At 38.2% G+C, this 17,435-nt stretch overlaps 3 protein-coding genes across 4 annotated transcripts in view; all 3 read right to left on the bottom strand.

Annotated features, from left to right (window-relative positions):
- LOC118321935 (coiled-coil domain-containing protein 106-like) overlaps positions 1-3,826 on the bottom strand; it is a 6,982-nt gene extending 3,156 nt beyond the window's left edge. Inside the window, exon 1 of the mRNA XM_035653505.1 lies at positions 3,677-3,826. The gene's annotated coding sequence lies outside the window, so the exon portion shown is untranslated. The remainder of the gene's footprint in view (positions 1-3,676) is intronic.
- A 2,590-nt stretch (positions 3,827-6,416) lies between these two features.
- On the bottom strand, positions 6,417-13,525 carry anxa13 (annexin A13). Of its 2 annotated transcripts, none has more exons than XM_035652290.1 (11): positions 13,371-13,525; positions 12,106-12,181; positions 11,918-12,012; positions 11,613-11,780; positions 11,469-11,502; positions 9,647-9,726; positions 9,329-9,397; positions 9,150-9,251; positions 8,717-8,792; positions 8,295-8,407; positions 6,417-7,864 (listed from the first exon to the last, which is right to left on the bottom strand). In XM_035652290.1, exons 1-11 carry the CDS (start codon positions 13,383-13,385, stop codon positions 7,745-7,747), a joined length of 948 nt encoding a protein of 315 aa, XP_035508183.1. In that variant the 5' UTR covers positions 13,386-13,525; the 3' UTR covers positions 6,417-7,744. The 2 variants fall into 2 exon arrangements, with proteins under 2 accessions (XP_035508183.1, XP_035508176.1); XM_035652283.1 differs by having other exon boundaries at positions 11,613-11,783.
- Positions 13,526-14,120: 595 nt separating this feature from the next.
- LOC118321667 overlaps positions 14,121-17,435 on the bottom strand; it is an 8,491-nt gene continuing 5,176 nt past the window's right edge. The window contains exons 7-10 of the mRNA XM_035653108.1: positions 16,814-16,882; positions 16,622-16,723; positions 16,392-16,514; positions 14,121-15,835 (exon numbers count right to left, since the gene is read on the bottom strand). Of these exons, the coding sequence (XP_035509001.1) occupies positions 15,791-15,835; positions 16,392-16,514; positions 16,622-16,723; positions 16,814-16,882 (339 nt within the window). The 3' untranslated portion in view covers positions 14,121-15,790. The remainder of the gene's footprint in view (positions 15,836-16,391; positions 16,515-16,621; positions 16,724-16,813; positions 16,883-17,435) is intronic.

Raw genomic sequence — 17,435 nt, forward strand, 5'->3', positions numbered from 1 at the left:
TAAACTTGGACTCAAGCTGTTTCCATAGCAATCTGTAACTTATTGAAGAGATAACTTAAGATGAAGATCTCGTGATTATGAGATTTTGTTATGAAATATGGATAAAATTCTGAGATGCAGGGATACATAATGTAAAACTAAAATGTGACTTGTGATACGTTAATGCATGAGTAACTCTTCTGTAGGAATGTATTTAATGCTTGAATTACTGCACGTGATTTAATGCATCATGTTACATGTCACTGGATATTAACATAATAAAGGCAGTATGACTTGGTATGATTATTCATCATGCAATGAACCATCACGTCATGAATGTGCCACATAAACAAGCTGGAGACCTACAGAAATATATAGCCAATATTTTGAGACAAAAAGTTGTTTTTTGTATTTACATTACACAGGTTTGGTGAAATGAACATGTGACTTAAAGGACCAGTGTGTAGGATTTTGTAGTTTAGCTCGATTATGGAATAAAAAAATCAGAAACAGAATTATTTAACATTAATACTCATTTAATTTGGAAACCATCATGCATTTAATAAACTTTATTTGTTTTCAGTGTGTACCATGGCACACTTGCATACACACTGCTAAATAATTTGTGGCCATATGCAGCCCAGACCACCTCTGAATGTGGTCTGACCGATTAGATCTCAATGCATCCTAAATGCGTCTTGGGTGCATTAACATCTGTGCTGTGCCCTGTTTTGGGTTTTTTAGGCAAGCTGTAAAGGAACGGGGTGCGGTTGATTTTCATGAGACTATATGTAATCTCAATCTTAATCGTAAATATATTACACTTGCACAGATATTTACAAATGGGTTTCATTGTGTCAAAACATTTAAATATGTACTTACATGTTTTTCTTAATTAAAAACGTTTATTGAGACTATTAGAAGATATATAAAAATATATATTCTGTCATATGTAAACAGCAGCACTCAGAATTTACAGTAAACTACTGATGTGGAAAAATAATATTCATAAACAAAAGACTGCAGTCAAGAATCATCTAATGCGTAGATGATTCATGATTTAAAGCATTTGCAGGCTATGTAATGAAGACTACTTGAAGCTTTAGCAGAAGCTAACTGATGCATATCTAGATACATGAACAGTACACCAATTAATGCAAGGACTGCAGCTTTCTTTCATCATTATAATAACAGGATTTATATGCAGCATGTTCATGTCCTCCTGCAATTAAATGAACACATCTGTTGAATATTATAATGTTCATTAACGTGGACATTGATTAACTATCCAGGACAGTTAATGTTGTTAACTGTTCATTAATGATTGACCAACAACCCTTGCTGCATCTATGTGAGTGTATTACGGCAGCGTACAATGCTTTTACCTTTGTACTGTATAACTTAATAACGGGAAACAAAACCGATAGCGACCCAATCATTTATTAACCCTGAGTCACGAGTTCATGATGTATGACGCATTAATACTCTCATTAGAACATGATAAATCATGCATTAGTCAAGCATTAATTAAAAATGAGCACTTCTTTTGTGCTTGTATCTGCATTTTATTTTAGAAGCTTCAGAATCGATGTGAACAAAGAAATGTTGGTTTCAGTCCTGACTTCCATTTTCTGATACCTACTTACTGTATATGGTCCACATGTGAGTCCGAATTAGACGATGATGTATATGATGTCTAGTCTAGTTTACTTGACTAATATGTCTCAAATTCGTTCCCCAGAAAAATCTCACTAAATGGACTTCAAGACCAAAATGGCTGTGTGCTTCACCTCTTCCATAGCATTAGGAATTTATTATTTTACATCAACAGAAAAGTTTCCCTTTGTGTGTCTCCTCGACTGTAAAATGCAAAAATCTCTCAGATGCTTCATGTGTGGATGTTTTTTTTTTTTTTAAAGCTCACAGGATAATTCCCATAAACCAAACAGCTGTTTCTGCAGGTGAACATGGCCGACCGTTTCAACTTCAGTGGCATCAAATATCAGAGGTTGCAGCATGAATAGACGCGCACCCTGTAATTTACAAGACTTTGAAGTGTGCACCTTCTGTTGAAACATGACAAACTCTCGTGGTGGGACAGTATACGAAAAGGGATTATGAAGAAAAACACTATTTTTCACACCATATAATAAAGCTACAAAACACAAGTTATGCATGGTTGATGAATTAATGAAGGATGTATCATGAGAAACGACCATGCCACTGTGCGTTTATGTGATTAGTTAACACTTGATGGATCATCAACTAATGGCTTTTAACTCACAGTTACTTGATGCATTGATTTATAGGAGAACAATACCTATTCTCATAGAAATACGAAGCTATTTCACCAAACTGGTGGTCAGAACGAAACATCTACATGTTGCTGCGCGACCCAAAGGCCTCGATATGTCTTATTTACAAGCTAGGGGTTGGAGTTTTATTTTATTATTACATTTCTCTGTGTTTTTTTCACAGAAGTGGTGGGCAGCAGTGGAGGACAATGGTGCGCTAAAACCAAAAACATCCTATCGGCCAGTCAGGTGCGAATACACAGACATGTCTAAGCATATACGTCAACATTTACGTTTTAAATGCAAAGAAGTGAGAGAGAAAAACTGGGTGTGACTTGTCGACATTGCTAGAGATTGTTTATGTTGACGGTTGGGTCCAAATCAAAGCAGCAGATACAGAGATATCCTGACTTTTAGCCCCTCAAACTCCAAAAATACTGAATCCTACATTTCCCATAATGCAACTCAATAACATTTTAAGACAGCTATGGCTTCTAATGCCCACCATGCACTCACCAAACTTTCATCTTATGACATTTTTGGGGTTATTTTTGTTCAATGACGAGCTACAGAAGACATTTGTGTGTGAAATGGTCAAATGAGTGGAGTGTCCCTTTAACTAATCACATAAACACATACTGACTCATTATTTCTTAATGGTGAGCAACATGAATTCATGATACACTGATGATGCATTAAATCATAACGGGTCAAGCATGTGGCAACCTTTATTAGAAAGTGGGTTGCCTAATATGATGACTGGCTGCAGAGTAAAATACAAAAGACAGGTGGTGCATTCAGGTGCTTGACTATATTTGAAAAGGTAGTAGGACAGATTAGTTTGTCTACTTGTTTTTTTTTTATTTTTTTATTTTTTTGTTGCAGGAAGTGGACATCACTGTTTTACTTCATGTTTCCATGGAGATGATGATGGACTCTTTAACATGTGCAAGCTGCAGCAGCTAAACACAAGTAAGGAGTGAGTGAGTGCTGCAGTGATTAATCTGCATCCAACACCTGACACAACGCGTCAACATGCGAATTACATGTTACAGTCTTCAGGGCAACCACATGGGGTACAAAATATTAATAAAGTGCGATAATGCAACGACAAAGTCAGCAGGCCTTTTTTTCATCTCCATCCTTATGGACTCACCACACAGGTTATTACAGGAATACAACAGTGTTTTATTTGGAAAAGAGGCACATTTTTGCATGGCATAAGTTACAAACCTCACACAGCACACAATGCATAATGTTTAATAGGCTATGGGCCAACCATTTCTCCTTGCAGTGGTTTTAATTAGCTTGCTCTTACCAAGATGGATGCTAATGACTGTAATTACCAGCAAAAGAGGGAGAAAAGGAGCAACAAAGCCGGTGAAGCACACAGGACAACGTACCTTCAGGAGGGTCCAGCGGATGAGAGCGGTGCTGGAGATGTTCCTGTGTTTGTGTCGCTGTGCGCCGGAATGTCACTTCGGGTAAAATGCCCCGTTTTTTCAAAAAATATAAACAGACGAGTGAAGAAATGCGAGACTACAACATGCCTGTCAGAGAGAGGGGCGGTGCCACAGAGCCCCGACGGAGCTGGTACATTACGCTGCCTTCAGGGGCTTCGATGGAAAGTCGTACTTCTCGAGTCTGAGTTAAAGGTACATGTTGTTTTACGTCAGTGTCGTCCCCACAAGCTTCATGTGGGGGTTGCGAGGCCTGCTTTACTTTAAGGCATGCTCAAAAACTCTTTTTGGTTCACTTCTGTGAGGAAAAGTAGAGTAAATGTAAAAAAGTTAATTATCTAATAGAACAATGGCCAAGCGTCTGGGGCAAGAAAACACAGAATTTTCCAAAAGAGAAGCCTATTAAGTTTGTATGATTGGTAACATATTTTTAAAAAGACTATATTTAATATATATATATTATATATATTTAAAAAGACTATAATCAACAAAATAGACACAGAGAATTGTATAAGAAGTTCCCTAAAAAGGAGAAAATCTGCTCAAAATGCATCCAAATGACATGTTTTACACAAACTTCTGCAATTACTGAGTTCACTGTTTCGGTTCATTGTACAGTTTTGAATATCATATGAAATATATATAAAATATGTCACTGAGTCAGGGGTCATCAGTTTACTAAATGATATAAAAGGGGTCCCTCAAGGAAAAAGGTTGGAAACCACTGTTTTCCATCTCCGCACCCTACCCTGTACATTGATATCACACTGTGTTGTCATGTTGGGCTACTGTGCCCTCGAGTGAGTTGTGTGTAAATAATAATTTAAAATTAAATAAACAACAAATACTTAAACGGGGCGGATCTGAAGATCTTCACATTCACAGGGTGGCAAGACAGTGGTATAGAGATTGTAAGGGGTGGCAGGATTATATGATGATTTAATCGTAAACAATCACATATATCAATATTTGCTTGGAAAAGCCTCCAAAAGAAGATATATGAACTCAAAACTTTGTAAAGCATTGAATAGAAATATCGAAAGGTGGCAATAGAAATCAAGAAATTTCCAGATCTTCAGACATTTTTTTCCAAATGCATGTCTTTTTTCATTTAACTTAAGCCTGAAATGTGGCCATAACATAATTAATTTCCATTTCCTACCACGTTATTGTATGTAAACTAATGTGTGAAATTTGGCAGCGTTTGACACCAAACTAGAGTGGCCAAGCATTGGCCAAGATGTTTTGAACAACCTTAAAGCAATTTAAGAATATGTATGATACAGTGTTAAATATAAATCCTACCCACATTTTTGTAAACATAATATTGGAAAAATGCTTTTCATCAGGGCAATCTGCACCCCATTATCCTTTACTTTCCTTAAATAGATCATTCCAATTTAGTTATTTGGGGCAATTTTTAAATGAGGCTTACAGCTGCTACTAATTATGACCAGCGGGCTGTTAAAATATATTTCTTCTTATTATTCTTTCTCACTTTGTGGGTCTGCAGTAACTTGCTAATTAGATTTCCGACAGTACATGAAGGCAGCAAAACAGTGGCGACAAGCTTGAAGGGGGCGTGTCCTTCTGTAGACTGGAGCAATAGAAAGATCAGCCCCATTCACATCCACAGTCTTCAGTGGTAGTGGTAGTGGTACACACTGGACAGCCACTGAAGATGGGGTTGTCATGGAAATCAGATTGACCTGCTACAGGTTGATAGTTTATGTGTTGCCATGACAACTGCATCATTTAACGATCCTGTGGCAGCTGTTACGGAAATTGTGACTTCACAAAAACTTCAGCTGTCTACAGTGAACAGCGATGGAGAAAAGAAGTACTCGGACCATTTTACTCAAGTAAAAGTAGTACAAATACAAAAGCATTAGCATTTCAGAATAATGTATATTAATGTGTGTGTCACTTTAATGTTGCAGCCAGTAAAGGTGGGGCATTTAAAAAAATACTTTATATACTTTTGTGTAGCTTCATCTAATAATATATCATATTTTATTTGTATATTGTATATTCGATTGATAATTTGTATTTATTTGTATGTTCTGAATCTGTAAAGTAGCTAGAAACTAAAAAGTATTATATTAGTGGAGTTAAATGGAATTAATCAAGTAAAGTAGTATCTCAGAATTGTAGTCTATGTCACTGGAGAGCAGTGATTTTACAATTTTATGTACATAGGTTGTATCAGGACTTGGATTTTTTTATAATCAATGAGTCATTCACAATGCATTACAACCACTCCTTAGTTATCAAAGTTAGTAATTCTGTTTTGCAAATAACTAAAATCCCTTGGAAGCCAATGCTCGGTTTACATGCGCATTAGTATCCTGGTTTTGATCTTTTTTGGATCTTATTATGATGTTTACATGGAACATGAGAAACCTGGTTATTCAGATCCCAGCCCTGCACACACGATTATTTAACTATCCAGGTTTCTGATCAACTGTGTGCAGCTGATTTCTCATTATCTCAGTCAGTCACTCTATAATCTGTACCAACAAAGAATGTTCAGAAACCTGGATCAGGTGTTTACATGCCACAGTATCCTGGTTTCTATCGGAGCACTCCGGGTTTCTCAAAACTGGGATACTCCAAAAACCAGGATATGCATTACTTGGTCAGAGAATCAAACACAGTCAAAGGTTGAATAAAGCAGACAAGATGATGTTACAGGGAACTTTAATTGCAGTTACACTAAACTTCTTTGGCTACAGAGAGACAAACACTAGTCCCATGACCCAACTGATGCCCTTGTTGATGGACTGTATCTACTCAGCAAAATGTTTACAATAGTGGTCATTTGAGCAAATCTCAGCTGCCTTATAGAGACACACACAAAGAGACATCAGACAGTCCAGGTGTTAAATTTTACATGTTTCTTCTCATATACCTTCTGGCATACCTGAAACAGTAAACTAAATAATGTTATATGTTAAACACTCTACTGTGTTAGTCATAAAATACAAAAAAAATATGACAAGTTGAGGTGTAATTTGGATTTGTCAAGTTTTTCTAGTTGTAGTATAGGATAAAAATGCAACATATTGTAAATCAATATATAGTTTCTTTCAATAAGCAACTGATAAAATATATATTCTCTTCTGCGAATCATTTTGTGAGGAAAATCCAGACAAATCCATTCACATAACATTGCATAGCCATCATGATACAAACTAATATTCCTTCATTACAAACTTTCACATTCCTTCATTCATAGGGACCAACTTCAAGCCATATGGAGTGATTACATTAGTTATAACAGCAGTAAAATAACTGTCACTGATTTTGGGGCATGGAGGGTGAAAGGTAACGGCCCTGGGGGGAAAAAAATCAAACATGCATAAAGAATAATTTGATCTAAAACAATGTAATACTTACAAAATGGTAATAATGTAATGCTGTTAATAACATTGGTAATTGCAGCAGCAGAAAGACATACTGAGTCTGTAGCCAATTTTTTCCCCCAGTGTACAAACATGTCTTGTGTTGACAATGTGATTATCCTACCAAGCCTCAACCCACCTGATCAAATCACACTGTGTAATTACATCAGTGTGACTGAGTTTTCTCCTGGAAATGTATAAATCTTGGTGCTTGTTTACAGTGACTTTAACTGTGTCAATGCTGGTAAAGGTGTTAAGAACTGGAGCTACAAACTGACTAAGAAATGGGCAGTAACCTATTGAAACTGTAGTTTCACAGACAGATGAGTAAATTCAGCTCAATGCAAATTTTGTAATTCATGTCTGTGGAAAAAAGTTTAAAAAGAGAGCCATCCAAATTTACGGAAAAACTCAGAGTTTGGACAAGATATGAGCTAGGTGAAATATTTGATCATTTCCACCCTCCTGCTCCCTACATAATGTCACATGAAGAGACTGAGTAGTATTAGTTTGTTAGACAGAAAACAGCAGTGCCCTCAGTACAAACATACTCTGCTGTCTCTGCCTCGGTTGTCCACGTCCACTCTGCTTTGAAACTCTCAAACTTTCAGTGGCAGATGGCCAGGAGGAGGCGTTTAAAGTCACCACTGCACTCGTCCTTCAGGGCGTCCTTCAGAGACACGTCATACTTCTCCAGATACATGTCTTTGATGGTCTCCAAATCATACTGTGGACAACAAGAAAAAGAAAAAAGTACACGTCACTCCATTTGTACCATTGGTCAAGCTTGGTGAACTTGAAAAAGCAAGCATGTGTCAATCAGCGTAGTGCAGTATTCTGGTTTCTTAAAAGTAGTGTTTCTATATTTTCTGACAACAAGAATAAGGCCAGGATGCTTCAAATATTGACCAGATTTTACAATAACCAGGTTACTACAGTGCAAGTAAACATGTTGTCCGACTGTCCGTAACCTGATGCTGTAACCTAAGTATGAGGTCATATCTGTAGAATAACATCACAACCTCCTAAGCTGATATTTGTTGCAGAAAACAAAGAGATTTTAGTTTCCTCCAATGATATCCTAAAAAAACACAAAAACTAAATAAAAACCAACTCTGAATATTTGGCTCCACCTGCTGATCTTTAAATGCAATTACCTCAGAGCGACACACGATGATGCGGATGAGGGTGTCCTCATCAGTTCCCATTCCTTTCATCGCGTTGTGCAGACGTCTGGCAAAGTAGAGCTGAGGGTTCTTAGCAACTCTTACTGAAGAGAGGAAAGACAGACTTTCATTAAATCCTACTGCCATCATAAATTTTCCCTAATAATAGGAAACATGTCACATACAACACTTTCATTAACATATAGCATTGTCTATACAGTGTTATTCCTCAATCAGATACACACAACTCAGTTCCCAAAAGTGGTTCTATTGATATTACACATTCTATCCATGTGATTTTTAATGTGGCCTAATGGGAGCAATCCTTATTCTTTATGTGTCAGTTTTGTCTTACTAAAACTGATTCTAGTTTCAGGGAAATTGCTAGAAAATCTTCATTCATTCATACTAACCCAGAGCAATGTAGCATTTTTTCAGTGTCCCAGAAGTCTCATTCTGAATGGCATCCAGGATTTCAGTTCCAGAGAGCTATGGAGAGAAAATTACTAGTTAAACCTAAGCACTAGCAATGCCTTAAAGTGGTAGCGTTTCAGTTTCAAGGTCCATAATTTCCTCTTAATCTCCCAAAACAGATTTGATACTCTGACTACTGATTTTTTCTTTAAAGAAGTATAATTAAAGGAGTTCAGGACATTTTAAAGCCCCAAAGTATAGTTGTAGAAATTAAAGTCTGTCTGCACCTATATGAGAACTAAAAACCTGTTGAAGCGTAATTGTAAGATACCACTGATTAACCCCACATGCTAGCTGAAGATAAAATGTCAGGTCATATGAACTGATATGCAATATCACTGCAGCTATGCACAGTGCGACACCAAAACCTACCTGCTCATATATCTTGAACGTGGCCTGGAGCTGCAAGTAATTTCTGGTTGCCAGGATGTGGGTGAAAGTGGACTCATCTGTGCCAAAACAACCCTCGCCAGCCTGCAACAAATATTGTTCAGGGTTAATGAATATACCAGGAGATTATTAGGAATATGTATTTAACGTTGAAACAGCACCTCGAACAGGGCGGTAGCATCTTGTTCAGCCAGATCCTCATCCACCTCGTAACTCTCATCTCTGTTGCCCTGGAACAAGAAGAATAAGATGACTTCTGCTATGTGGTGAGGCCTTGCTGTCCGACTGATGCAACTATATCTGGCCTCCGTTTTACTAATGAGAGGCTGTCTGGACAGTGGCCAGTGTGTGTGTGTGTGTGTGTGTGTGTGTGTTTATAGGGCATGATTGGGCACAGGGAAAGTGAGCTCAGTTTCAGTCCTACAGCAGACGGGAGGAATTCAGTTACTCAAGTGGAGTAGAAACACAAGAACACCAACCTCCAAAAGGGCCATGAGAAGGTTTCTTACATCCCCGCTCGTATCTCCCTCGATATCGGCATCAAGATCGCGTTCATGCACTAAGAGAGTGAAGTCAACAGAAAAGCATTAAATAAAAAGGCATACTGTTTACTTTATGTCTCAGTATTTAAAGTCCATTGCTAAATACTCTTGTACTATCAGATACAAGTTTGTCATGTTCAGTGCATTCTACAATTTTAATTTGTAATGAAGGGCACCCACTTTCTCTTAACCTGCTTTTTAACTCAAGTTAATTATTATCCTACATTTTCAAGTCTGACCCGTTTCCCTTCTCAAAACACACATCTTGTGACAGCAGTGTGTTTTAGTTTCATGAGAACTACAAGTCAGTATCCTAGCCTCTTCAGTGATGGATTCCTGCCTGTATGACTGAATGAATTTTGAGTCTAAAAAGCATCTTTAAACTTAGAATGTTTTGCAACCGATTTCAATTAAATTTCAATTGGATTGAAGTTCTTTAAGTCAGAAAACAATGAGATTCCATAAACAAAGATTAGTCCAAATGTAATGTAAAAAATAATGACTTTAGTAAACTGGATTCACTAAAGTATAAACTAGGGCTGTGTCCCAAATCACTCCCTTCTTCACTCATTCACTACTCCCTATATAATGAACACCCAATAGTTTCAGAACAGTGAGCAATAGATTGAAATGTCAGACACTTATTAATCATCACCATTTTGCGTCATCACTGATAATCTTTGCATCCATAAAATGCAGCACATTGCATTGTGGGATTATTAGAAATGACATGGACCTTTTTTTTGTTCCATTGTGGAACGTTTGAGGGCACTATACTGAATACACAACGTGGTACAACCTTGTGCGAAGACATTTTCTGAAAGCTAATAGTTCTCCTTTCCATGTCATAACCACGAGTTACATTTGAAGGCGGCAACATTTACAGAAATTAGATTTTTTTTAAATGCCAGACAGTATATAGTGCACTGTAAATAGGGCCTTATTATATTCTTCTATTAAAGAGCGTAACATTGTACCTTATGCCAGTAAGAAGCAAAGTATTACGAATGAAAGAGCAACATTAAGTCGCCAGAGGAAGTACAGCACACTCATTATTCTAGTAACATACACATAAAGTCTACGAGAGCGACGGTAAAACAGGAATTTAACAGTTACTGACAATGTTGCATAGTAACACATTAGCTGGCTCCAGACGGCTAGCTAGTGGTTAGCTTGGTTAGCAGTAAGCTAATGATTAAAATAACTGAATTCTACTCAAGTCTCAAATCCACAACCACAGTACCGGTGATAATGCTTCAACATGCACGAGAAATAAAGTTTAGTGAGGAAAACATATGATGATGTCAACATAAGATGGAGAAGAAACCCCAAAATCATGAAGGAAGATGTTGGTAAATATAATCAGCTATCAGCCGTTGTATCATAGTGAACAGGAAGCTGCAGCAGGATGGGCCTTGACTAAACAAAGTGTGACTGCCTGTTAAAACTCAAGGGTCAAGAATAGTACTGTAGTAGATCTACTGTAGGTCCAAATGAGTCACCCTGAGCCATTTCCTCCAGGGCTCATAATACAAGGAAGGAAAAAAGTGACATTTTGTAAGTTATTGGTTGAGAGGTGAAACTGCACAATATGAACGCTATGTCACATGGGATGGACCTAAACTCAGTTTAATCATGTGACTTTGTTTTGAGAAGTGTTCAAGTTAAGTTTATCATTGTTACTATTATGTATGTTGTAGTAAAGTTTATTTTACAAATCAAATTCTCATTTAAAGCCTCAATTTGCTTAATGGCTTACCTTGAAAGTAGCATTCCTTGAACAGGGCAATGTCCTGTGGGAAACAATGAACAGAAAGTCAGAATATTCTACATAAAAATCATAAAATATATTTTTTTTTATACCAAAGATAACTCTTAATTTGATGCTTTTAATGTAACTGACAGAGTTGGTGGCGGTGCAGAGGATCTCCACCAGGACGTCTTCGTCGGTGCCCGCTCCCTTCATGGCCTTCCTCAGCTCCTTCACGGCGTAGATGACGGGCGGGTCCAGCATGGCGAGGATGGCGTTCTCGAAGCTCCCCGACAGCTCTTTCTTCAACACATCCACCAACTCCTATCACAGAGAGGCAGCATTGAATTGTGATAGGGTTAGGGTCAGGAGAAATGCAGATTTTGGTTGTTATGGTAAAACAAAAACAGTAAAAGGGCATGTAGATATTATTCCGCATATTACTGAATGACACTCACATCATCATACTTATCAAAATAGGCCTGTTTAATTTCCTGACGCTGAAATGAACAGCGGTTTGCCAGGATGTCAATGATGGCCTGTTCATCGGTTCCTGAAGAGAAAAAACTGATTCAGTGCAACAGTTGCGAGTGATGCTTCACTACTAGACAAAACAAACATTACCCATCAAGTATTTCCGACTTACCGAACCCTTTGCAGGCTTTGCGGATGCCTTTAATGTCAGCCACGACATCAAACTCCTCATAGGGCACAATTGTGGGCTAAGAGAATAAAACAAAGACTGTTGTTACTTACAATGCTACACAAAAAAACTGCTTTCTGCTTACATATCAAACTGATCATTGTTTCAGTAAAATGAAGTTCAGAGGCATTCATGATAGAGATGGGGGAGCGGCTGGCAGTTGGGGGGAGGGCAGGACGATGACACAATGCTTTGGTTGAGGAATTCAGGGCCAGAAGTCTTTAAACAAACTTGGTGGGGGCCGCGTGAATAACTGGCAGTAATCAAAGGGCGGTCCAGGGGCCAACCGGGGTCTGTGAAGCTCCAAAGAGTGGCCACAATGGAACTATATCATCCACAGCAATAAAGGATCATTTAATGCCACTTTTCTGTCCCATGACAAGGAGAACGTACAGTAAATGTCTGAATCTTGTTTACACTTTTACAGAATCCCTTCTCAAAATGTCAACAGACCCTTTATTTTGTACTGTACCAACAAACGTATGAATTTATTCAATATAAAGTAGGATGATATTTGCAATTTAAAATACTTTTTAGCAATTACTTTATAATAATACAGTAAAAAAAAACATCAAATAAAGCTATTATTGAAAGCACTGTCATATTGAAGTTGCCAAAGAGGTAAAAAAATAAATAAAAACAAAGGTAGCAAAAAGATCTGACAGAAAACGGACACCATCCCCCATCTGTGCACTCATGGACTCCACTCCTGCCTCACACACAGCACACACAGCCCTTACTCATTCACTCTCATTCATCTACACACACACACATCTAACGGAGCTGTGATGAATTCCGCAGGGGAGTGGCCCCCCTTTTCCTCTGCGTAAACCCAGACACTGTAGTCTGTCGCACGGTGTCATTTAAAGAAACACCAAATACTACCAATCCGACACTATGACTCTCAGATTCAGTCAGATTAATAGGGGGGTTTTCTCTCGATTTGGCCTCTGCGCTGTGCGCAAGGGTTGGCTGCGAATGGAGGCGTCACAGTGTCGATCCCATAATGAGCGATAAATACGAATACGTGGCTGGAAAATGAAGCCGGGAATCTAGCGGTTATCCTGGTGATCGGCTGGGTCAAAACAAATCTGAATCCAATTAATCAAACCGAAACTCTATGCCTTCGATCCAAGTCCAGACTGCTGGTTGTAAAGATTTTGTTATTTCTAGAAGCGGCGCAGACCGTCAAACTCAGCGGTACTTACTTGACAGTTGCCCATTTTAAGGCTGTTTGTCCGTCTGCTGCTGGGGATCTGTAGCAGGAGTCGTGGAGTAGTTCGGGGTTGTGTAGTCCTCCTCGGCGAACTGCGGCCCAAAGCAGCAGAAACCAGTCTGTGACGTCACCACGGACCGCTACCCCGGCAGGTTTAACCATTTACACCCACGGCCACTGTAGTATCCCATGGTGCACTTGTTGAGACTCACAACATCTCTGTGGTTCATAATGTTGACTGTTATTATGTTGTTGTGCTGTATTGTATTATGGTTTCATTACAACATCATTATTATAATAATCCTAAAATATGGGACCGTATAAGTTCATTTATTATGGTGTCATTAAAATGATCATATACTATGGGAATGTAGTCCATTTTTTATTTATAATAAAATAAAGTTTACAATGAATCATATGCTGTCTAAACTGATTGTGCACTTGTTATAAATTCTTGATTAGGAATTAACCCTTTAGATGTCGTGTTCAAGGGGGTCCTCAACGACAGGAAGGACCATATACACAACTTATTGTTGGTTTCATTCCAATAATCATATGGCAGTGTATTTGTTAATTTATTATGGTGTCATTATAAAAATCATGTACTATGGGAATCTACTCCATTTATTATTTATTTACCTTTTTAGAGTCCTTAAGAAAAAGCTGAAAAAGAGACAATAAATGATGTGTTTTTTAAACTGATTGTACAGTTGTTATAAGTTGGAAATTCTTTATTAGGAATAAACCCTTGAGCGGTACCATCTCATCTCCGAAGTACCACATACACAACTGCACACAAAAAACTGACAAAGATAACAGTACACAATTAAACCAGATTGGACAAAAACAAACAAGAACCTACGGAGACAAAACAAAATTAAAGGGGAAAAGGAACAATAAACAACGAGACAAGAACAGATAATACTCCAAACAGAGCAAATTGATCTTTCATTCATAGTTTAGAGTGGTAGTTCTCAAGTTAGTGAAAGCATTAGGTAATAGAGTTACAAAACATGATTGTAAAATTATAAAAGGTGTTATTTTGGACATGTACAACTGTAATTAGGAACATGTACAGTTGATTCTAAAATAAGAAGACAGGTGATTAGATGATACAGACTGAATATTTAAAGGTAGATTATTCCAGTCGGAGGGAGCTTTAAACATTATAGCCTTCTACTCGTTCATCAAATAACCAAACTTAATGGTAAAAGCCAAAACAAATTGGTAAAAGCAGAAATAAAAAAATAAAAACTAGCACAAGTTCTGGCTTATTCAATAGTTTCTCTGCATTTAGCGTGCAATGTTTGCATGAATCAACTGTGAACCAAAAAGTACGTCGTCTGCAGAACTCCTCGGTATAATTACCAAACTTGCCAGCCTACGCTCCAACCGTTGGTATTTCACTGTCCCTTATAACTGTCCCTACATCATAATTACTCCCCCACTGAAGAAGAAAGCTGCTGCTGCCCCGCACAGTAAGGCCCTTAACCTATGAAAACTGAATACACTCACACACAATGTCTGCGTAAAACTGTTCCAATTAAGAGCTTGCTAACGCCATATTAACAAAGCCATGCAATTAGACAAGGATGAGTCATCTCTCTTCCCTGTATAATTATCTGGAAATTACCTTGAAGATCAATTAGGGAACCTTCTGGACAAACAATCCAAAGTATCGAAGTTCACACAATGTGGCTAATGTCCAACACTATAATAAGCAAATTAGCAACATATTCGGTCTAAGACGTGAGTCGTTTACAGTGACAACATGTTCAGTTCATCGTTCAAGTTGTTGAAACTTTTAATTGCAAGACACAGTAGAGTTGCATTATGGGAATTGTAGGACCATAGTATAGTGTAAAGTTTGGTCCATACTAGTCAGGCTTCAATTTTGACCATTCTTTTTAAAATCCATCTTTTCTGAGTCCCCCAACTTTATGTAAGCGATACTAAATCCCAGCTCTAGTACCACTTTATGAAAACTTGAAGCACCATGTGATTCTATTTTATATAACAGTTAAGAAATTATCTTCTGTATCAAATGCAGTCCATTCAGCACCTCTTTAAGTTCTCAGATGCTTTTTCTATTCTGGGAAAAAATCAGGAACTACCTGACTACCATTCTTGGTAGGGAGTGAAGAATGTTGCTGTTGCAGGCACCTGTTCATGCAGCAACACATGCAGCTGTAAGTAGAAGGCTCACTTGTTCTCTGTTCCCAAAACTCTTCATGTGTTTGTTCTCTTGGTCTCAGTTTATTTGCATTCCACCATCAGAATTTGCTGCTGAAATAGCCCAAATATCTTGATGGCGACAACATTACTTAAAGGTAAACAAGAAAGAGAGTACTATTTGCGCCATTGCTCTGTAGCTCTCAGCTGTCTCAGCTCAGGGATGTTATGGTCTTCATTTCACAGGCAGTGGAAGGGGGTCCCGCTGAAGCCTTTATCACGGATCTGGGAACAAAGACAGCATTCAAAAGCATCAGCCAAAGAAACAGGCTGTAATGTCATGCTGGCCCAGGACCCAGACTCATGTTATGGTCTCAAACACAACTTGTTTAGAGTCTGACCAGCTCCTACTGTTAATAACCACAGACAGAGGTTTGAGTTTCTGCTGCTAAAAGACGGATGTGTTGTGTGGAAAGGAGGTCAGAATGGAGTTTCACTTACAAAAACACTTTGGGGCAGTAAACCTCTGCAGGAGGCTTATGTTTCAACAGGAGTTTTTTTAGAGCAAAAGTAAAGAAACAAGTCAAGAAGTTATCTCAGAGGGCTTTTTAGGTTGTCATTGTGCAGGACAGCTTAGAACTGTCTGCTTGTATCTAAAATGACTGAAGAGGCAATAGCAGTACACAATCATCATTTGTTATAGACAGATTTGCACGGCTGCAGACTCTCTATCGGTTCTTTCCTGTCAAAGCTGATGGGCGATCAGGAGACCTTTCCGAGCACACTGGGCTTTTTGTTGCACGGAACAATGCTCGGGTAAAATAAACAGTGCATTGTCTACCTGCTCCTGGGGTAAAATCCCCGCGCTGAGAAGGCTTCTGGTCCGTTTGGTTGTGCCCCGGTGGTGGTTTGGGGCACCACTTCCTGGCATCCCCCAGATGGATTGTTGCATGGTCTCATGGTGCTGCAGACGGTGGGGGAATTGTGACACCGTTAGTTAACATGTAATATATAATAATCTACCATCAATCTTATCACGAAAGAACATGCATTCCAGTTCAAGTGGTTAACCTTTAGTTCGTCAACAGTATTTCTTCTTCTCTCCCTTTCTGTCTGTTGTTTCCTTTGCTCTATCTGCAGGCAAAGCTCGCTGTAATACTGACCTCTGTTTTCCTAAAGAAAACATAAATGTCACACAGGGATATTGTAACAGAAAGTTTAGTAATGTCTGGTTACTTTATGCAAAGGACAGAAGAGTTCGACCTCTCTGGTGACGTTCCCGCTTGATCTTAGGTCTTTATCCTGTTGAACAGCTGATACTGAAGATTGTCCCTGGAAGAAAAGGACTCTCAGCACAACCAGTTTGCTCTGTCTAAGTTGATATTGAATGACAAGTTTAAAATAACTGCTAAACATGGATCAACACCTCCATCTAGTGGTTATATTGACTAACTACAGTTTAAATATGCTTGGAAGGATCTGTCAGGTAATATCCTATATATTTTTTTATTATTGTCAACATATTCCTTGAAAAGACCAAAGCCAAGAATTCCTCTGTGCCATAGAGCAGTGGTTCCCAACCTTTTTCGTTAAGGAACCCCTTTTCTATCATTGAGTAAACTGACAACCCCTGACTGTGACATATTTCAAATTATATTAAATGCATAACAATAACAGAACAGAATCACTGATGAACTGAAAATTAACCCACACATTGAACACAGTAACTGCAGGAAGTTTGCATACAACAAGCAATTTGGGTGAATGTTGAGCAGATGATTTCCTGTGAATACTGCATCAGAGACGAGATTTTCTGATATTTTTAGGAACCTTTTATACAATTCTCTGTATTATGTGTTTATTTAAATCTTTAGATACATACATA

This window comes from Morone saxatilis, unplaced genomic scaffold (genome assembly GCF_004916995.1).
Source record: "Morone saxatilis isolate NCDOM2014 unplaced genomic scaffold, NCSU_SB_2.0 Contig0, whole genome shotgun sequence".
Classification (NCBI taxonomy): Eukaryota; Metazoa; Chordata; class Actinopteri; family Moronidae; genus Morone; species Morone saxatilis.

Excerpts from the sequence above, each read along its gene's own strand:
- anxa13 (XM_035652283.1), bottom strand. Across the intron at positions 11,784-11,917 it reads ATTTTGATAAGTATGATGAT|GAGTTGGTGGATGTGTTGAA; the intron begins GTGAGTGTCATT and ends TCTCTGTGATAG. Across the intron at positions 9,727-11,468 it reads CAAGGAATGCTACTTTCAAG|TGCATGAACGCGATCTTGAT; the intron begins GTAAGCCATTAA and ends TCACTCTCTTAG.